The sequence below is a fragment of the Ictidomys tridecemlineatus genome, chromosome 5 (genome assembly GCF_052094955.1).
Source record: "Ictidomys tridecemlineatus isolate mIctTri1 chromosome 5, mIctTri1.hap1, whole genome shotgun sequence".
NCBI classification, from domain to species: Eukaryota; Metazoa; Chordata; class Mammalia; order Rodentia; family Sciuridae; genus Ictidomys; species Ictidomys tridecemlineatus.
Window position 1 is genome coordinate 2,568,855 of NC_135481.1, and position 23,579 is coordinate 2,592,433.

At 37.9% G+C, this 23,579-nt stretch overlaps 1 protein-coding gene across 3 annotated transcripts in view; it reads right to left on the reverse strand.

Annotated features, from left to right (window-relative positions):
• The window catches only part of Atp10a (ATPase phospholipid transporting 10A (putative)), a 189,852-nt gene that overhangs the window by 50,515 nt on the left and 115,758 nt on the right, over positions 1 to 23,579 (reverse strand). For all 3 annotated transcript variants that reach the window (XM_078049105.1, XM_078049104.1, XM_078049106.1), the window contains exon 3: positions 1,084 to 1,169. In XM_078049105.1, the coding sequence (XP_077905231.1) occupies positions 1,084 to 1,169 (86 nt within the window). The remainder of the gene's footprint in view (positions 1 to 1,083; positions 1,170 to 23,579) is intronic.

Genomic DNA, 23,579 nt, shown 5'->3' on the forward strand with positions numbered 1-23,579 from the left:
AACCCCAGCATCTCTGCATGCCTACTGTGTGGGGGGCACAGTCAGCCATGCTAGATGACTCAGAAATTCCAAGATTCAAGTTTATTGAAAGCTCTTGGAGATAGAACCCATTTTAGGAAGCAGAACACCCTGACCCTCCATAACTGTAGAGAGGCCACTCTGTACCTGGACCACTAAGCAGTAGCCTGGGCTCAACTGTTAAGTTTGAGCTTGAGAGCAGGACAACAGCAGGGAGAAGGTCCCATATCTTCCAGATGGGAGCTAAGTCTACAGAGTCCACTGATGCACAAAAGGTCAGTGAATCAGGGCAGGTCAAACCTAATGTCCTTTATGTCCTTGTCACCTTCCTCATTCTCTGTGAAATTGTCCCCATAGCTCTAGTCTGATATTCAGCAACTCCATCCCAAAATGCTCTATTCTCTTCCATTTTCTCTCCCCATACTAACCAACTGGACTATTTATCCACATTTTTACTTTTTCTCCTTTGGAACAAGAAATGGTGCTGGACGTTGGACGTATTGAATCTACATTTCTTATTTGTGTGTTTTTGTTTATTAATCTTTCTTTTCTCCTAACTTAAATAAAATAAATATGAAGGCAGAATTCTGTCTGTTGAGTCACTGTACTATATCCAGAGCACTGGCCAGTGCCTAGCATATAAGTACTTGTTCAATGACTGACTTACTAAAAGAAGGAATGAGCTTCCAACCAGGTTCCTCCTGCATGGCTCCAGCTGCCATTTTCTGAGTCTATATGTAAGCCATCACACTTCCCTTGTCATGTCCCCTACCTGCTCGGTGCTGACCAGGTGGGAGAAATACTCACACTCATTATAAGGACATTGATAGTTGCTACTGCTGACAGGATCTTATGAACTTGTTCAAAAAGCAGCTCAGAAGGTTCACATGTTGGGTAGCATTCCCACAAGATTATACCATGTGGCAAAGAACATTTAAGACCGATTTTATAACTCTGTGCATGCGTGCGTGTGTGTGTGTGTGTGTGTGTGTGTGTGTGTGTGCGCACGTGTGTGTACTTTATACCAAGCAGAATGATAAGCACAGGAAGATGCACGATACTCACATGCAACCACGAAACCTAGTCAGGTCATTGTTTGGCTTCTCACACTCGATTACACTGGTGAACGTCAAAGGATTGAATTCGGAGACCTAAAATAATAGCACGTACACATTAGAGAAATCCGGTATAAGGCTGCTCAGTTCCAAAAGGCACTTTTATTCTTTCAGTCTTGCGTCCATGGCTGGGAAATCTCATGCTTGAACTCTGCTTAAGAAATCTCTGCAGAATGTCAATGAACACATGCACTTAACCCATGCTTTCTCATTTTTATAATGAATAATAACTCATCATTTTAACCAACCAATTAGTAGATCAGTACTGGTTAATAAGTGAGCCAAGATGATTATGGCTTTAATGCAAAAAAAAGAGAATTTCAGAGCACAGCAAAGAAAACCACCAACGATGAAAAGGGATAAATGAGTTGATTTTTTTTTTTTTTTTCGTTTTTCAAGACAGGTCAGCGCCTTCCAAGTTTCTATATATAGGAAGCAAATTCTATCTGAAAAACAGGAACTCATACTAAAATACCATTTCCTCAATGTATACTAAAAAATCTTCATGGATCTTTGCTGACATAGATTTAAAGGGCCAATGTGTGAACCAACAGTTCCTTTATTATTCTTCTGCATTTAAAAAAAAAAAAAGACCGTTTGCTAGGTAGACGTGCTGGTACACAACTGTTATTCTAACTACACAGGAGGCTGAGGTAGGAGGATCATAAATTGGAGGCCAGCCTTGTCTCATAATTAAAAAAAAAAAAGAGCTGTGGAGGGGTTTCAATGGTAGAATCCTTTTCTATCTGTATGAGACCCTGAGTTCTATCTCCAGTACTACCCCACCCACCCCAAATGACAATTAACTACAAAGAAAATTTTTTAATGTGGAGTTTGCAACTGATAGATGTGAAGAGATCAAAAGTGGAAGGAGGGAAGGGAGGAAGAAAGGAGAGAAATATAGGGAAGGAGTCTTTAGTATAAATAACTTGAGTGTAATTAATGGATTTATTTTTATTAGCCCTCTGGTCAGGCTGTCATAATGTTTTCTCTATCAAGTGTCACATTGTGGTTAAAAAAAAGGAACTATCTTTGCTCACACAAGCATATCATCAGAAAGAAATTGCCAGGGGCTAACAATCATAGAAAGGATATAAACACTGTTGATATCACTCTAGATAATTATTATTCTACTATGACAATGCATTTTTTCTGCATAGAATACAGCCATAAAGATAATAATTCAAAACTTACATACTACTGTTTTCCAATGTATATGCATTAAAATGAGGACTCCCCAGGTAATAGTAGCTCAGTGCAATAACTGAAATGCTATTTTATTATTTGTCTACTTTGCAGTGCTGGGAATGAAGCCCAGGGCCTTGCACATGTGAGCAAGCTCTCTACCACTGGGCCATGTCCCCAACACACAAAATGCTGTTTTAAAAGGCTCTTAAAGTTTCATTAGCCATCGGTCCCTTTCTTTGGACTGAAATGGTCTTGCATTCTGTTTGCAGAGAGAGGCTGTTTCAGAGTCCTGTGTTTATTTAAAGCTGTGTGAATTATCTTGACACTAGTGGACTGATTTTTACAGGGTAGATATTTGCAGATGCAGAGTACAAGATGGCCATGAAGGGAGTGGGCTCCAGAGAACACTAGGGTTATTCTTGGCAGACTAGGAGGGTAGGACTTAAAATATTCTGTCTCTGTTTATTATTCTTTCTCTCTAAGAAAAATGTAATGTACACGGCTCAGAAACAGAAGGACATTCTGTCTCTGGGACTTTCAGAGCCGCATTTGTAATATTCTGCTACAATCATGTGACTCAGAAGCACACATGGCCAGGGCATGGTCTGGGCCTTGGCTTCATCTGGAATTGCCAAGAATTTTGAGGATTGTTAGAGCTGGAGAGAACTTCAGAGAGTGCTAGGCTCAAGCAAACTCCCCTTACCTCCAAAATTCGTATATTGAAGTCCTTACCTCAGTACCTCAGAAAGAGCCTCTAATTGTAAAGACCCCTTTCTGGTAGTAATTTAAGCTAAAGTGAGATCATGAGGGTGGCTCTAATCCATCAGGACTGGTGTCCTTATAAGCAGAAGAGAACAGGATACAAACACGCAGAGGGATGACCATGTGAAGACCCAGGAAAATGACCCTCCACAGGGAGGAGATGAGCCAAAAAGCGAGATCTCAGAAGAACCAACCCTGCTGACACCTTGAACTTGGATTTCGAGCTTCTGAAATCGTGAGATAATGAATACTTAATGTCTAAGCTGCCCTGTCCGTTGCAACCCTAGCAAACTAATACAGGGATCATCCTTGAGTTTCTCATTTAAAAAAGCATTTCATATCCAAAGCACACATTTTAGATAAGGAAACTTCTATTAACACTGTGTTTTCCCTCACTATAGGCAAAATGGTAACACTCCTTCATTTAAGAAGTATACTTATTTATTGTTCCATCCACCTGCCACATTCCAAATCAGCTTCAAGGTCATGTCCTGGTTATTCATCAGCCAAACTTTTGTCAACACTGCCCCCTATCCCACCCTACAGCCTGGACCCCAGTCTAGTCTTCTGTGGTAAACCCACTAGCTTCATTTCTTAAAAAAAAAAAAAAAATAACAGGTGTATAGTTGGGGAAGATCAAAACATTCTTGAGATGTCTTGTGGTAATGGCTCCAAACTGTGTGAATGAACTTGATGCCACTGATCTATACACTTAAAAATGGTTAACATGGTATTTTTTATGTGCATTTTCTACAATAAAAGGATGTAAACAAACATTGAGAATTGATTATGAGAAATAAATTAATGATCAAGTAGAACATAGCCCAGAATTCTGGGACATTTTAGCACAAATATTAAAAAAAAAAAGTCTCACACGTAAATCATTCTTCTTGTTGTTTCCTTTCTTTCTTTCTCCTCCCCTCCCCGAGTTTGAACCCAGGGCCTCACACATGCTAACCATGCGATCTACCACGGAGCTACAGCCCCCAGCCTGCATAAGTAATTCTTTTTTAAGAGAATGTAATGTAATGTAATGTACATGGCTCAGAAACAGAGAGAGAGGATGAGAGAATTTATTTATTTTAAATTTTATTTTAGTTTTCGGTGGACACAACATCTTTTATTTTATTCTTATGTGGTGCTGAGGATCAAACCCAGCACCCAGCACATGCCAGGTGAGCGTGCTACCACTTGAGCCACATCCCCAGCCCAACATAAGTAATTCTTAAGGTCACCACTGTAATATATCATTGTCATCATCATCAAGACAGTTAAGAGGGACTGGGGCTGTAGCTCAGTGGTAGAGCACTTGCCTAGCATGTGTGAGGTGCTGGGTTTAATCCTCAGCAACATAAATAAATAAATAGATGGATAGATAGATAAATAGATAAATAAATAATATATATATTTTTAAAGACAGTTAAGAGTTTTTGATGCCTTGCTAAATAGCAGGCATTGTGCTATGTGTGATGCTACTATCTTACAACACTGTTATGAGATTGGTTTTTGCACCACTGATCATTTAGGATCATTAAGAACCATGCCCAAGGCCATGGCAACCTTCAAGTGACTGCCTTAAAGCTTCTCTGGCCTCTGATATATCCAGCTCAGTGGGCTGATGCTCACTGAGAGGATCTTGGTTCCACAGGAAAAGATTATGGCACATCAAATAAGCCAAAAAGTGTTCAAGGGATTTTATAGACATTTCCCCCCCCAAATTTAAAATGTACCTTAATGTTTTAATGTATTACAAAATATGTTTCAGTTAAATGTACCCTGGTCCAATTGTTGCTATTCTCTTCCCATATTCATTAATGCCTGTGGTGAAAGGTTAACAAAGCTTACCCAAAATTTGAGTAAAAAATCATCAGTGCTGAGAGATTTAGTCCTGGTTGTTCTGGTTAATAAGTATGAGACTTTAAACAAAACAGAGAGAGAGAGAGAGAGAGAGAGAGAGAGAGAGAGAGAGAGAGAGAGCGGGCGGGCGGGCGGGCATTTGGAATTGGATTCCCAATGCCTTTGTAATCCTACAAATCCACAAGCCTCTCTGATGAGAGGTGGTGTTTGTGATGGCTCACTACAGCAGAGGCAGCATTACCCACAAGAATGCTGCTCACGCATGCAGGCTCAAATCAAAGCTACTGCCCTCTGCAGCTCAGTCACAGCACACCAAGTATCCGGGACTACATGCAGCTGAGGACATGAAGACTCACACAATGAAAACAAACAGGTTCAAATAAGTGCTTCACTCGTAATACAATGCTTGCAGTTTCTGCTGCTCTCCTCTGAAGCGCCTTTGGATAAATGTATTTATGATGACCTTATGAGGCGGAATGGGAGAGGCAAGGTGGGGATATAGCAGCAAGTCTTCCAGCTCTGCACTGAACTTGCAATTCTGCTAAAAATTAAAACAGCTTGGAGAGTTGAGTCACTAAAGTGGATCCAAGGATATCCCGAACCCTGAAGCAGGCTTCCTTTCGATGCTCCATAGTTCCTCCAGGTAGAAAAGGTATCTGGACAGTTGCTGTGTCCCCTGTTCAATCACATGAGGATATATAAGTATAATTCAGCAGTACCTAGACTATTAGTTGGGTGAATGATATATTCATAGGGAAGATTCTATCACTAACACTACATAGTCAGGCCCTCTGCATCTAGATTCAAACCATCTTAGATTCAGCCATCAGAGGACCAAAAATATTCAGAAAAAAATAATGCGCCTATACTGAACATGTACAAAATGTTTTCTTGTTATTATTTCTTTAAAATAGAATTAGGTCTTATAAATCATCTAGGAAAAATTTAAAGTACATGGAAAGATATGCATAGGTTATATGCAAATACCACCCCATTTTATAAGTGGAAGTTAAGCATGTGCAGACTTTGGTATCCTCGGGATGTGGGTGAGGAGATCTTGAAGCCAATTCCCAGTAGATACTGAAGGAAGACTATATTTCACATTTGCATTCATTCAATTCTTAATATTTATCCAATAAAAGCAAAAGTGACCTTTTCTATCTTAAAACAGAAGCAGTAATATCCCAAAGTAATGCCCATTAAAGCAGATACTATTATTTTTTCTACCATTAAAGAAGTAAAGTAAGCCAGTTTACCTGGCTTCAACTTAGGAGGTAAGCAGGTGGCAAAAGTGTGCACTTCAGGCATCTGCAGGTGCACTGGCATCAGGGACCTGGCCAAATTCTCCAGATACTTCCTAGTGAGATCATCTGTCCTAGCCTCTGCATGACCTGGGCACTGAGGAGTCTGGTGGGAAACTGCACAGAGTACAGAAGCAGCATGTATCTCAGTTGCTCCGGCAGGTTGGGAAGGGTCACTGCCTGGCATTCACAAGGACACAAGGAAAACATACCTGTTCCTCTGTCCCTACATCTGGACCCTGTTCTAAAGATGCCCTTTGTACCACCAGTCATGATATTCCTGGCTACAAAGATCTCCAGGACCCTCCTCTACCTCCAGCCTTAACATCGCCTCCAGTTATCAGCCACAGAAGATTCTCTACCTGCCCTTTGGGGTTAGATCTCGCCACTTGTTGCAGGTCTGTCTTGGAACCAAGTGATCATGTCCCCAACACAAAAGTCCAAACTTCTCTGGGTGTGGCTGGGGCTAACTCTTATTCTTAAGCCTTTCCTAGATGAAAGGTCCCCTGAGACCAGCTCACAGCCTGGCACACATGTGGTCATGGGTGACCAATGTTTACTCTGGAAGGATCCCATGTACCACACACTTCTGAATTGTTACAGAGCTCTGTGCTGGGTTCTTGGGGGCCTATGCCCCTGCTTACTGCTTGATCCACAGTCAGGAGCCCCCTCACTTGATGCTAGAGAGTGGGGGAATTTGCCAAGAGAGCCTAGGAGGGGTTCTCCGATGTTCTAGAAAGTATAGTTTCTCTTTTACAAGTGCAAGCACATTTCATTTGATAGCAATACAATATGATTTCTTCACAGACTTTAATCTAATTATTTATTGGCAATGGGTGAAGAATACCTGAACTAATTTAGGCAAATCATTTTAACACACATTAATGAAATAATTACCCCAACTCTTTTGTTTTGTACTTTCAATCCACTTTCTATCTACCATGTGCCTGTGTGTGTTGTGGGAATTTAAAGGAGGGCAGACAGAGTGAGTGAATAAATGCACAAATTTACTTATTCCTTGTTAAGATTGTACTGTCAAAACAACATTTTTCAACTTGTTAACTTGAAATAGCAAATAGGCTGTCCTGTCTACTGCAGGGTCCCATGGCCCATAGAAGATGCTGCATCCTATTTATTAAATAAACAAATGCCCCAATAAAGCCATAGACATTCTTGTGCTCGTAGAAGAATATGGTAAACATATAAGAATACTTAAAGCAACCATTTTTCCAATCAGTTTCACAGATTCAGTGTTTATATTAGCACTTTGTGCTCCAATACAAATACTGAATACAAACAATTTTTTTAAAATATTTAAATAATGATTTAATCTCCAATGGTAGAAGTTGTGATTGCAACATTTAAGGCACCCTAAATAAAGATATGCAGAAGCCAGGTGGGCATGGCAGTCCATGACAAAGCTCTAGACTGCTTGTACGTGATATATTCGTGACACTATCTGCAAGTCATACCCCTTCTTGATATCATCAGTGTCTCCAGGGATGATGAAGATGGCATCCGGACCTTCACAGTCCTTCCACAGAAGGACTTCACATCTCCTCACACCTCAGGGAGCTTCTGGAAAGCACAACACCTTTGGCAGCTCTTGGAGAAATGGACCAAAGGGTGTCTGGGTTGCTGCCTTCTTTTTCTTAATGCAAATTTCCCTGTCATAAGCACAAGCATTAGAGATCAAGTGGTCTTTTCTTTGTTTGAGAATAGAAAGCCAACTTTTCCCTCCGTGAGTCTGACTCGAGAACACGGGCACCAGCCCTCCCTCCCTTCTCTACCCTTTCATCCTTTGTTCCCTTGCCTCCTTGCTGTTTCACAGCCAAAAAGCCTCTAAGCTTTCCTTTAGATGGTGGCAAAATTCAAAGGCTCAGAATATTGGGCTTGAGCCTAAATTCTCAAAATCAAAAGCTTTCCTTTCCCTCCTGGCCATAAATGCTTTGTGCTGCCTTAGTGGGCCGTGGTTGTCAGCAGAGCCCCATGATTTCTTTTATCAACGTGCATAAGAGTATCAAGGACTGGCTTGCATTCAGACAGTAAGTAATGAGAGTTATTTTACAGAACACCCAAATGAGGGCTATTCTTTAAAATAGCCCTCCTTGAAAGAATATATACTTATTCCAATATGGTGGCACTGCATGAAGCACATCTGCAGCAACAATGCTGAGCTCATCTGCACAGCATGGGTAGAAGTCAGCTTGTCTGCTTCACAGCCACAGGCCACTTTGTGCCTCTTCCATCACGACAGGTGGGACTGATGGCGTCAGCACAGACAGGCTGCAGGGTGTGAACCTACCATGATTCAGAGATCACTGAGCAGACAGCCTAGTTACAGAAAAGGTGCCCTGCCCGTTGGCAACAGAAGGGACCTGGAAACTTACATGTAAAGATAATAAAGTAGACCCTAGAGGCCGAGTCTCATAGACTACAGGGCCATTGGTAACCTCTCAGGAGAGGTTAGAAAAAGGAGGACAGCCGTGAAGCTCTTACACTAACCTGCAGAATGACTCCAAGGCTATACTGGCAGAAGGAATATAAAATTCGAAAGCACAACTGGACTAGCTCATTCATCAGATTCAAAATAAAATTGGTCCAGCAAGGAAGGACTGGGGAATTTGGACCAAACCTCCAACTGCAGGCAAACAGAGATCCTGGATAGAATAATACAAATCCTTGCCTGAAGATATCAGAGATTTAACAAGAATGTGAAGGAAAATCAAGCCAAGATCTAGAAAAGACAAAAAATCCAGAGTTTAGGACTGGTTTTCGGAGGCTCTTTACCCTGTAGGGGAGTGCCCAAATTCTGAGTGAGAAACGGAAGGAAACTGGTGAGACAAATGTTGTAGTTCAGGTCACGTATTTACTTTCTCCTGCTGCTGTAAGAAATTACCACAAACAAGGTGGCTTTGAAAACACAAATTTATAATTTCATAGTTCTAAAAGCTGGAAGTGGGTCTCATGAAGATAAAGTCAAGGAGAGAGCAGGACTGTGATCCTTGAGGAGGCACTAGGAGAACTCATTTGATTGGCTGCCTGCTATCTTTGATGTATGGCCTCCTTCTATTTCCAAAGTCAGCCATGAGGAGACAGAGTCCTCATGCTGTACCACTTTGAGAATGTACCGCCTTCCCCTTTTACTTACAAGGCTCTTTGTGATGAAACTGAACCCATCTGGGTAATTCAGGATGATCTCCCCATCTCAGAGACAGCCTGAAGTGGTTAATTTAACTTGCAACCTCAATTTCCACCTGGCTAGGCAACATAACATATTCAAAGACTCAGAGTATTTAGTCGTAAACACCTTTGGCAGCAGGTTTCTGCCTGCCATAGGGCCTACCAAGAGAGGGGCCTGATAAACATCTTTGCTTTTTTAACAGGGCCATAAAGATCTGGACCCCAGAGAAATACTGAACTGGAAGAAAGAGTTCCAATGTGGAACTTAATCCAACATGGTGCTGCTGCATGAAATAATGTCTTCCACTCTTACCCAATGAATTTTCTTCAAACTGCTACTTAACCAGTTTAGAGTCAGTTGGGTGGCCCAGAAAATCTCAATCCTAAAATTAGATTATAGTGATTCCACATTGTCAGAACCCCCAGATTGCTAGAACAGTCAGATACTGAACAAAGAAAGTCCTCTCTCTCCCTCTGTGTATGGGTAACCCATGGTCTCAAAATATTTATAAAGATCCAATTTCCAAATACAATATCAGACACATACTCAAAAATAACCAGACATACGATAAAGCATCATGAAATAAGAACCAACAAAAATAAGAATAGGAACAAGCGCATAGGATATTAAAATTGCCATGGTTGCTATGATCACAAAGCTGAAGAAGAGTGAAATCTTGGAAGAGCTAGAAACTAAAATATGGCTTAACAAACTTGAAAAAAAAAGTCAAGAGTCAAAAAAATTCCAGTTAAAAGCTTGATGAATGGTTTATCAGTAGATTTGGCAAATATAAAGAGAAAAATTAGTAAGTAAATTACAAGAAATCTCAGAAAAAAAAAATTTAGAACAAGGCTGGGGTTGTGGCTCAGTGGTGGAGCACTTGCCTGGCATGTGTGAGGCACTGGGTTCAATTCTCAGCACCAAGTGTAAATAAAAGAATAAAAATAAAGATACAACAACAATATATTATATACACACACACACATACATGTATGTATGTGTGTGTGCGTGTGTGTGTATATATGTATATATATACACAGATATAAATTTTTTAAAAATTTAGAACAAAGCATGAGAAACTAGAGGATGGGAAGTAAAGAACAGAGTAAAAGTCTAGAGGACAGAGACAAATCTCACATGCTTATAAACTGAAGTCCCACCAAAAAAGGGAGAAATATGCAGGAGGAATACTGGAAGAAATAATAGCTGAGAATTTATTAAGTTTGATTACAAAGCAACAAACAACAGATTTAATAACCTTAAAGAAAGATAAATAAAGGGAGATCATATCTAGGTACATGCACTAGAATGCTGAAAGTCAGCCAGAAGCAGTGGTATACACCTGCAGTCTCGGCACTAGAGAGAGTGAGGCAGGAGGATGGATTGAGCTTGGAGTTCAAGACCAACCTGGGCAACATAGAGAACCCTGTCTCAAAAAATAAATACATAAATAACTGGGCACAGCGGTGCACTCTGGGCACCCTCCTTATTTTTAAAAGACCTTTGTTTTGTCCAGGAAGAGGATAAAAGTCAATACACACTGAAGACTGATAAGTCAGGGATACATGCTGTAATCTCTAGTGTAGCCACTAAAATAATTGCAAAGGGACATATAATTTCCAAACCAATAAAGAAAGAATGATAAATTATCAATCTCAAAGAGGGTGAAAATGGAAGGAAAAGGAAATCAAGTCAAGCAGGATAAATAAAAATAATTGCTGATAGTTTTGTGATGTTCTCCACACAAAACTATCAGCAATTAATTTAAAAACTGACCAAGTAAAATCTTTTCGTGAAAAGATAAAGATTGTGAGACTGGGGGCTGGGGATATAGCTCAGTTGGCAGATTGCCTGCCTTGCATGCATAAGGCCCTGGGTTCAATTCCCAGCAATACACACACACACACACACACACACACACACAGACTGATGCCCCTCCCCCCCAAAAAAACCCTCAACAATATGTTTATAAGAAATAACACCAGAGAGAGGATCCAAGATGGAGGAATAGAGGAGGTACTGTTTCTGGCTGCTCTGTGGAATTAAACCAAGAAAGCAGTCAGGCAGCATCTCCACAGGGTCTCACATAGATGGAATACAACATCTCAGAGCATGGGACAGGATCCCTATACAGTGGATTTCCTCAGAAATCACCAGAGCTGCAACCACCTGCGCAGAAATCAGAGCCTCTGTATTCCAGTAAGACTCTCCAAACCAAAGCCCGCAGTTTTAGCATATACAAGATGCTTCAGCAAAGCAGAATCACCTAATCAGCTCCCCCCACCTCACCAGACACCCAGGTGCTGGGAGCAGACCAACTCCATCTTGGAAAACCTTTCTCACCATTTTTGGTGGGCGTGGCTATCAGCTCGGATCTCCACTGGAACAGGAACCTGGTTTCCAACTTCCTCCCACTCCCCCCCACCCCCCACCCTACAGCTTGGAGAGGTCCTGCAGTTGGGACCTAATAAGCAATAGAGGGGAGTGGTCTAAAACGTGGAGCAAAACAGAGAGGCCAGCTCCAGGCAGGAGAGGGAGACCATACCGGGGGCTCTTCCTCGCCCTGGTTACCTACACCACCCTGAGGACAGAGACTCCACCTTAAAATAGACAACTCCACCTACTAGAAGAGAAGAAAAGCCGGAAGGAAACGGAATTCTAAGGGTATTTTTTTTCCTTCTTATCCTTCTTCTTGCTCATCTACCCTTCTATGCTGTAGCCCTCACAACCCCAACATATGTAAAACCAAGAACTTTACATGAAATAGAACTTTGAGAACTGAGTCACCTGAATAATATAATATAGAGGAATTGCATAAGCCCCCTTTTTTCTCTCTCTCTTTCTGCCCTTTTTCCTCTTCTCTTTCCTCTTCTTTCACCCTCCAAATTTTACTATTTTAACATCCTGTAATTTTCTAAATACATATGTGTGTTTGTGTTTATGTACTCTTCTGTCTTCCCACATACTTGTCTACCCTAAATTACCTCCTATCTATTCCCCTCCTACTAACCCTCTTCATTAGAGTTCTCCTTCAAATTTCCTAAGTTATAGTAACCCCATACCCTCACCTCTTTCCCTCTTAGCATATCATCCTACACCGGACCCTCAGGTCACCGTCTGCCACCAGAAACTGTACACCTTTTATGAAATTACTAACTATATTCTAAATAATAATTGAATCCAACATTTCTGGACATTGAGACTAACTAAAATATGTCTTAATAACAATAATTTGTCCATAGATGATGTACTGTTGATATCAAGATCTATTAACAATGTCCTTCCCCACAGAGGAGGGATCTTGGAACCAAGATCAATACAAGAGCACTAAAAATCCATTGGGTAAAAAAAATAACACACCAGTCACACAGAGCTGAAAAGAAAGAAACTAGAGCAACATGAAAAGACAAAGGAAGAAAGTACCAAAAACAAATCAAGACAACACATCAGTAGAAGAATTGACAAGTAAAGCAGAAAAAAAATGACAGAGGAAAATTTTAGGATATATATGATTTAAATGCTTTGGGATCTCAAAGAAGACATAAGAGAACAAATACAGGCAGTGAAAGATCACTTCAACAATGAGCTACATAATAAACAAATCCAAGAAGCAAAATATCACCTCAACAGGGAGATAGAGATTATACAAACAAATAGAAATTCTTGAATTGAAAGAAATAATAAATCAAATTAAAAACTCAAACGAGAGCTTCACCAACAGAATAGACCACTTGAAAAGAACATAGACAACACAGCAAAAATGATAAGAAACCACAGCAGAACATTCAAGAAATATGAGATAGCATAAAAAGACCAAATTTAAGAGTTATTGGGATGGAGGAAGGCATGGAGATCCAAACCAAGGGAACGAGCAATCTGTTCAATGAAAGAATATCAGAAAACTTTCTGGACGTGAAGAATGAAATGAAAAATCCAAATCCAAGAAGCCTACAGGATGCCGAATGTGCAAAAATCACAACAGATCCACACCAAGACACATTATAATGAAAATGCCCAACATACAGAATAAGGAGAGAATTTTGAAAGCCACAAGAGAAAGGAATCAGATCACATATAGGGATAAACCAATTATGGCAGATTTTTCAACACAGACCCTGAAAGCTAGAAGATCCTGGAACAACAACATATTTCAAGCTCTGAAAAATAATGGGTGCCAACCAAAAATCTTGGATCCATCAAAATTAAGCTTCAGATTTGAAGATAAAATAAAAACCTTCCACGATAAACAAAAGTTAAAAGAATTTATAGCTAAGTAACCAGCATTACAAAACATCCTTGGCAAAATATTTCATAAAGAGGAAATGAAAAACAACAATGAAAACCAGCAGATGGAGGTAGTACACTACAGGAAAAACTAATCAAAGAGGAAAACCAAGTCAAGTTAAATAACAAAAATAAACAAATATGGCTGGAAGACATGGAAGACATGGAATGAACAATGGGTTACAGAAGACATCAAAAGCAGGAGATTTAAAAATTCTTAGAGGTTAATGAGAACACAGACACAACATATCGAAATCTCTGGGACACTATGAAAGCAGTAGTAAGAGGAAAATTCACTGCATGGAGTTCATTCCTTTAAAGAATAAGAAGTCAACTAATAAATGAACTCATACTACATCTCAAAGCCCTAGGGAAAAAAAGAATAAATCAGCAGCAAAAGCAATAGAAGGCAAGATATAATTAAAATTAGAGAGGAAATAAACAAATATGGCTGGAAGACATGGAAGGCATCGACAAATTTCTTAAGTCATCGACAAATTTCTTAAGTCATATGATCTTCCCAGGTTGAGTTAGGAAGATAGACACAACTTAAACAGACTAATATCAAGTGAGGAAATAGAAGAAGCCATCAAAAGACTACCAAACAAGAAAAGCCCAGGATCGGATGGATACACAGCTGAGTTCTACAAGACCTTTAAGGAGGAACTAATACCAATACTCTTCAATTTATTTCAGAAAATAGAAAAAGAGGGAGCACTTCCAAACTCATTCTATGAGGCCAGTATCAACCAGATTGATTCCAAAACCAGACAAAGACAATTCAAAGAAAGAAAACATGGAAGAAATGATTTACAGTAGAAGGGGTAGAGAGAGAAAAGGGGAGGGGAGGGGAGGGGAGGGGAGGGGGGATAGTAGAGAATAGGACTGACAGCAGAATACATCAGACACTAGAAAAGCAATATGTCAATCAATGGAAGGGTAACTGATGTGATACAGCAATCTGTATACGGGGTAAAGTTGGGAGTTCATAATCCACTTGAATCAAACTGTGAAAGATGATGTATTAAGAACTGTGTAATGTTTTGAACGACCAACAATTAAAAAAAAAAAGAAAGAAAACATCAGACCAATATCTCTAATGAACATAGATGCAAAAATTCTCAATAAAATTCTGGAAAATTGTATACAAAAACATATCAAAAAGATTGTGCACCATGATCAAGTGGGATTCATCCCAGGGATGCACGGTTGGTTCAACATTTGGAACAAGACACGGATGCCCTCTTTCACCACTTCTATTCAACATAGTTCTTGAGACACTGGCCAGAGCAATTAGATGAAAGAAATTAAAGGAATATGTATAGGAAAAGAAGAACTTAAATTAGCTCTATTTGCTGACGATATGATTCTATACCTAGAAGACCCAAAAAACTCCACCAGAAAACTTCTAGAAGTAGTAAATGAATTCAGCAAAGTAGCAGGATATAAAATCAACACCCATAAGTCAAATGCATTTCTGTATATCAGTGGTAAATCATCTGAGAAGGAAATGAGGAAAACTACCCCATTCACAATATCCTCAAAAAACAAGATACTTGGGAATCAACTTAATAAAAGAGGTAAAAGATCTATACAATGAAAACTACAGAACCCTAAAGGAAAAAAAATCAAAGAAGACCTCAGAGGATGCAAAGATGTACCTTGCTCCTGGATAGGCAGAATTAATATTATCAAAATGACCGTACTACCAAACGCACATTACAGATTTAATGCAATTCCAATCAAAATCCCAATGGAATTCCTCATAGAAATAGAAAAGGCAATCATGAAATTCATCTGGAAAAATAAGAGACCCAGAATAGCTAAAGCAATCCTAAGCAGGAAGAGTGAAGTAGGTGGTATTGCTAAACCAGACCTTAAACTATACTACAGAGCAATAGTATCAAAAACAGCATAGTATTGGCACCAAAACAGGCCAGTAGACCAATGGTACAGAATAGAGGACACAGAGACTAACACACAATATTACAAAAAAATTATCTTATATTACAAATTATCTTATAATACAAAAAATTATCTTATATTAGACAAAGATGCCAGAACATGCACTGGAGAAAAGATAGCATCTTCAACAAATGGTGCTGGGAAAACTGGAAATCCATATGCAACAAAATGAAATTAAACCCCTATCTCTCACCATGCACAAAACCTAACTCAAAATGGATCAAGGACCTAGGAATTAAACCAGAGATTTTGTGTCTAATAGAAGAAAAAGTAGGCCCTAATCTTTATCATGTGGGTTTAGGCTCCAACTTCCTTAATAAGACTCCTATAGCGCAATAATTAAAACCAAGAATCAATAAATGGGATGGAATCAAAGTAAAAAGTTTCTTTTCAGCAAAAGAAATAATCTGTGAGGTGAACAGAGAGCCTACATCCTGGGAGCAAAGTTTTACCCCTCACACATCAGATAGAGCACTAATCAGATAGAGCACTAATATAAAGAACTCAAAAAGCTAAACACCCAAAAAAACAAATAACCCAATCAACAAATGGGCTAAGGACCTGAATAGACACTTCTCAGAAGAGGATATTCAATCAGTCAAAAAATATATGAAAAAATTCTCATCATCTCTAGCAATCACAGAAATGCAAATCAAAAATACTCTAACGTATCATCTCACTCCAGTCAGAAAGGCAGCTATTATGAAGACAAAAATAAGTGTTGGTGAGGATATGGGAGAAAAGGTACACTCATACAGAGCTGGTGAGACTGAAAATTGGTGCAGCCAATTTGGAAAGCAGTATGGAGATTCCGTGGAAAACTGGGAATGGACCCAGCTATTCCTCTCCTGGGACTATAATACACCAAGGACTTAAAAACAGCATACTACAGGGACACAGCCACATCAATGTTTATAGCAGCACAAAATTCACAATAGCTAAACTGTGGAGCCAACCTACATGCCCTTCAGTGGATGAATGGATAAAAAAAAGTGGCAAATATACACAATGGAATTTTACTCAGAATTAAAAAAAGAACAAAAGCATGGCACTTGCAGGTAAATGGATGGCTTTGGAGAAGATAATGCTAAGTGAAGTCAGCCAATCTCAAAAAAAAACAAATGCGGAATGTTTTCTGATATAAGGAGGTTGACTCATAGTGGTGTAGGGAGGGAGAACATGAGAGGAATAGATGAATTCTAGATAGGGAAGTAGGGTGGGAGAGAAAGGGAGGGGTGGGGGATTAGCAAGGATGGTGGATTGTGATGGACATCATTATCCAAAGTACATGTATGAAGACTTGAATTGGGTATATACTTTCTATACAAACAGAGATACAAAAATTGTGGTATATATGTGTATTAAGAATTGTAATGCAAAAAATAAAAAAAACAAAGTACATAAAAGGCATAAATTGGTGTGAACATACTTTATACACAGAGGTATGAAAAATTGCATCCTATATGTGTAATAAGAATTGTAATGCTTTCCACTGCTGTCTTGTAGTTAAAAATTTAAAAAAAATTAAAAGAAATAAAAAAATAACACCAAAAGCATACAGCTACCAGACAAAAATGTGAAACACTGAGAAAGAATATGACTAGCAAAGAATAACATAAAGAAAGCTAGTGTAACTATGTTAATAGTATACAAAGTAATTTTAAATCAAAAAATGTTTCTGTATTAAAAGTGTTAATTTAAAATAAAAAGTTCAATTCATAAGGAGAATAAAACAATTCTAAGTTTAGATAAACCTAATAATTTAAGCCTTAATTCTACATTACAAAAATTGATAGAAGTGAAGGAGATGTAGACAAATCCATAATCTTAGCGGGAGATGCTAATAACCCTTTCTCACGATTTCATAAACTAATCATAAAACAAGGTAGGTATATAAAATTTGAATAGTACTATTGACAAATAGCCAAATCTACTGATAAGTCATTCATTGAATTTTTAACTGGAATTTTTTTGACTTTGATTTTTTTTTCAAGTTTGTTAATGGACATACATAAAACACTGCCCCAATTTAAAAACAAAAACAAAACTCTGCCCCAACAACTGTATCTACAGTCTTTCACATATTTGCATAGCACTGACAGAAAATGATCAAAGCCTATGCCATAAACTGTCAAGAAAGTTCTTAAAAATTGATTTCATGCCTAATTTGATTAACCATATTTCTTCCATTATTCCAGACAATGGGACACATATAAAAGTATGTAATGAAATTACATAATATATAATGGTATAACAATGAGAACATAATTATCTACTACTAATTAATAAAATAATGTACATAATCTTCAGTCTATTTTAATGTCCATTTCATTGAAATATTTGCAAGTTGGACACAGTGGCCCACACTTGTAATCCCAGCAGCTTGGAAGGCTGAGGCAAGAGGATGGCAGAACTCCAAGCCAGCCTCAGCAATTTAGTGAAGCCTTAAGCAACTTAGCCAGACCCTGTCTCTAAAAAAAAAAAAAAAAAAATTATAAAAAGGGCTGGAGATTTGGCTCAGTGATTAAGCACACCCTGAGCTCATTCCCTGGTACCAAAAAGGAAAAAAAATTTGAAATATTGTGAAAATTGATAACTTGGGACCTAATGGGTTAATGATAAAAGAGAATTATTATTAAAACACCAATGTGCTTTGGAATTATGAGAAACAATTCTAAATGACCAATAGGTCCAAAAAAGGAAGAGACAAAAGAAATTAAGGCATGAATGTATGTGAATGACATTAAATATCCTATGGTTTTGATACATGTGTGTTTTGAGGCCGACATCAGCTCAAAACAGACATATGTATCAAAGTGATAGGATATGGCTGCACATACCTATAATCCCAGCAAATCAGTAGACAGAAGCAGGAGGATCCCAAATTCAAAGTCAGCCTCAGCAACTCAGTAACTTAGCAAGGCCCTAAGCAACTTAGGGAGATCCAGTCTCAAAGTTAAATGACTAGAGATATGGGCCAACATTTAAGCGCCCCTGGGTCCAATCCCTGACCAAACAAAAAACAAGAAATACTTATATAATATTGCTTGCTTTCATGGAAATTAATAGTCTACTTGAATTTACTTAATGTATTAAGATCTGAAATTAATGAGCGAGGAATCCATTAAAAAAAAACACAGAACATAGAAAATGTGAACTAAAGGAAGAACCTATGGCAGAAAAAAATTACAAATAATAATGATTAACACTCCTAAAAACTGATCTTAAAAATGAGTACAAAAGATAAGTAACAGGCATGAAAAGATGATATCATTACAGATCTTATAGATATCAAAAACATTAAAATGATTCATGAACAACTGTACATCAGTAAAACTGAAAATTTAAATGAAAAGTACACATTACTAGAAAAATGCAAGTTACTCAAGTTCAGGGTAGGAAAACACACACACACACACACATTCTCAAGAGCACCTTAAGTAAATAGAAAGGTAATTTAAATATTTCCACAAAAAAATACTTCAGACTCAGTTTCACTATTAAATTTACCAACAATGTGATGAAGGTATGACACATACTTCTACAAATTCTTTCAGTGATGAAACAAACACTTTTCAACTTATTTTATGAGGCTGACATCAGCTCAAAACACACGTTATACAAACAGAAATATCAGAACCCCAAAATGTGTTATACAAACAGAAAATTACCAGTGTAGTAATGATTGCAAAAGTTCATGAATTAGCATATTTAGCATATTAGGTCCAGCAATATATAAACAGATAATACAAAATTAGTAAAATCATGATCATCTCAACTGAAGCAGAAACTGGAGAAAGTATATTTGATAAAATTCACACTTATCCATGATAATGTCTTTTAGCAGACTAAGAATAAAAGGATCTTTATATTGTAAAAAGTATTCATCAATATCCTAAAGCTATATCATATATATAAAGATGCAATATTCAACACTTTTCTTCTAAATTAAATTACAACTGAAGCAAGAGAATCACAAGTTCAAGTCCAGCTTCAACAACTCAGAGAAACTCTGTCTCAAAATAAAACAAAAGGGCTGGGGACATAGCTCAGTGGTAAAGTAACCCTGGGTTCAATTCCCAGTACAATAAATAAATAAATATTCAATTCATATTTTTCTGATTTTATAATAGTCTAAAAGTATATCCATATACCAATATTTATCATTTTAAGAACAATATCTAATAATTTATGAGATATTTGACACTTATTATTAAAGAAGCCTTTTAGATTTTTCCCAGCTATAGAGTAATTTAGTACCTTCAACATATTTAAGGTAGACTAGTTAAGTTACAATGTTCTGTAGATTAGGAGCATTGAGTGCACTTTTTTAAAAATATATTTTTCTTTAGTTATAAATACTTGAATAGTGAAAAGTATAAATACTGCTGAACAATACCTTTATTTTGCTTGTTTATTTTCATATGGTGCCAGAGATCAAACCCATTGCCTCCACATGCTAGGCAAGTGCTCTACCCATGAGACACAACTCCAGTCTCTAAGTGCACTTTTGACTTATGATATTTTTAACTTATGACAGGACATAACCCCATCATAAGTTGAGTAACATCTGTATTGTGTCTGTTGCCTGTAGTTTTGAGACTATAGGGTGAACCTACTCCCTGTCACTAAATCTTGATGAATAACAAAAGTCCTGAACTTTAAATTTCAAAATCTCCCTCCCAATGGAAAGGTGTCTCTCCATAGACCTTGAATTTGTCTTTCAGATTACTCAGTGACACTTGCCTGAACTTCATCCCTAAGATCAACACACAAAAAAACCAACACACAAAATTGTGATTCTGTACAAGGGCAGGGGTGGGGGGATTTAAAAAAAAAAAGTTGTTCCATTTAAAACAGCATCTGCTCCTTTATTTATTTATTTATTTATTTTTAATTTTTAGTTGTAGATGGACACAATACCTTTATTTTATTCATTTATTTTTATATGGTGTTGAGGATCCAACCCAGTGCCTCATACGTGCTAGGCAAACTCTCTAGCACTGAGCCACAACCCCAACCCTCCCTTATTTTTTATTAGTATTTCCTGCATGTACGCACAGAGGAAATTCTTTGTGGTACATTCAAGCATGTTTATAACATGATGTTGTTAAATTCATTCCATGTTCCTTCCTCTTTCCCCCTTTCTCTCCCACCTCTCTTTCTTTCTCCTTCTGCTTCACTGATCTGCCCTGTTTCTTTATGCTGTCCTATCCCCTCCCCGGCCACCTTCTTTCCCTTATTTTGTTTCAGCTCCCACATATGATGATTAATACAGAAGACAGAACAGGGAGAAGGAGGGAGTAAGGAAGGGAAAGAGAGGGATAGAGATTGAAAGCAAAATTCCTTGCATGTATTATTTCATCAAAATAAACCCAAATAGTATGTATAATTATAATGCTCTAATTAAAAAAAATAGATATAAAAGAATAAAATACCTGAAAATAAATTTAACCAAGGAGGTGAAATACTTGAATAGTGCAAAGTATAAATGTTGCTGAACAAAATTAAAGAATACCTATTGGCTTTGTCTGCTTTTTCACTGATAAGAATGAAGTAGAAAAGGAAAAATTTGGAGCTTATGGCTTCAGAGGTCTCAGTTCATAGATGGTTGACTTTTGCTCTGGGGCCCAGATGAGGCAGAACAATGCATGGAAGGGTGTAGCAGAGGAAAGCAGCTTGGGACATGGCATCAGAAAGCTCACCAGGAACAAAACATGACCTAAAATGCATGCCCCCACTGACCTACATCCTCCAGCTATACCCCATCCGCCTACAGTTATCACCCATTTAATCCATTCAAGTCAATCAATGTACTGATTAGGTCAGAGCTCTCAAAACTCAGTCATATCTAATACCTTGCATTGTCTCAAACATGATCTTTTGAGGGCCAGCTCATATCTAAACCATAACACTTATAAAAATGAAAAGACATTCTGTGTTCATGGAAAAACAACATTGCTAAGATGTCAGCTGGGCACAATGGTGTATGCCTATAATCTCAGTGGCTCGGGAGGATGAGGCAGGAGGATCCTAAGTTCAAAGCCAGCCTCAGCAACAGCAAGGTGCTAAGCAACTCAGTGAGAACCTGTGTCTGAAGAAAATATAAAATAGGACTGGGGATGTGTCTCCATGGTCCAGTGCCCCTGAGTTCAGTCTCTGGTACCAAAAAACAAACAAACTGTAGATAGATAGATAGATAGATAGATAGATAGATAGATAGATAGATAGATAGATAGATAGATAGATAGATATAGATATATAGATATAGATATCTACAGATAGATAGATATATTTAGATAGATAGATGGATAGATATGATATCATACTACCCAAAGCAATTTACAAATACAAAGCAGTCTCTGTCATAATACCAACATTTTTGCAGAAATGGAAAATGTAGAATTGTAAGGAGCCATGAATAGCCAAAGTCATCCTGAAAAATTAGAAAGAAGTTGATTTCAAGATTTGCTAAAGTTACTATACTCAAGACAGTGTGATACTGGCATAAGGATAAACATATGGACAAGTGAAATAGTATATACAGCCCAGAAATAAACCCTTGCATATATATGGTCAAAAGAATTTCAAAATGGATGTGAAGACCACTGAATGGGGGAAAAAACAGTCTCTTCAAGATATGGTGCAAAGGCAATTGAATCCCTATATGTAAAATAATTCATTTTGGACTGCTACTTTACACCATATGCAAAAATTAATTCAAAATGATCAGTGATCTAAAATTAAGAATTAAAACCATAAATATATTGGAGGAAAATACAATAAATCTTCCTTACCTTGGATTTTGCAATGAGTTCTTAAATATGATACCAAGAGATAAAAAGGACTTTTTCAAAATTATTTGCACATAGAAATATATTGTCATTAAAATGAAAAGATGCTACAGAATGAAAACATCTGCAGTTATAAATCTGATAAGAGTTTAATATACAGAATATATAGCTCAAAACCAAAAATATCCTATGAAAAACGGGCAAAGAACTCAAACAGATATTTACAACAAAGAAGATATAAAAATGGTCAAAAAGCACATAAAAGATGTTCAATATTATCAGTCATTAGGAAAATAAAAAAAAACAGTGAAATAGCACCTTATATCTATTAGAATGACTACAATTTTTAAAAATGAAAAGTAAGTGCTGACAAGGAAATGGAGAAACTGGAACTCTATACATTGCTGGCAGGAAGATAAACTAGTATGATCATTGTGAAAAAAAGTTTGGAGGTACTTAAACATTAAACATGAAAACTGGGCATGCTGGTACATGCCTATAATCCCAGCAACTGGGGAGCACTGAGGCAGGAAAATCACAAGTTTGAGGCCAGTTAGGTAATAACTTAATGAGACCTTACGTCAAATAAAAAATAAAAAGGGCTGGACATGTGTGTAACTCAATGGTAGAGTGTTGCTGGGTTCAATTCCCAGCACACACACACAAAGCGGGGTGGGGGGAATCAGGGGAATGATTCCATGCCTGGCTTCAATCTACTCTCACTGCTTAGCATACCATCTAAACCTCCCCCATCATCTGAGGCTATATCCCATGGGCTCCCACTCATAACCAGGAGATTAAACACAGAATTTGTCATGACCCAACAATTTCATTCCTAATTAAACCCAAAAGGGTTAAAAAAAAAACAAGAACTCAAAAAGATATACACCACTGTTCACTGCAGTATCATTCACAATAGCCAAAAGATGGAAATAACCCAAACATCCACTAACAGATAAACAAAAGTGGTATAACCATGTAATGCAGTAATAGTCAGCCATAAAAAAGAAGTAAAGTGGGGCTGGGGATGTTGCTCAAGCAGTAGCGCGCTCGCCTGGCATGCGTGGGGCCCAGGTTTGATCCTAAGCACCACATACAAACAAAGATGTTG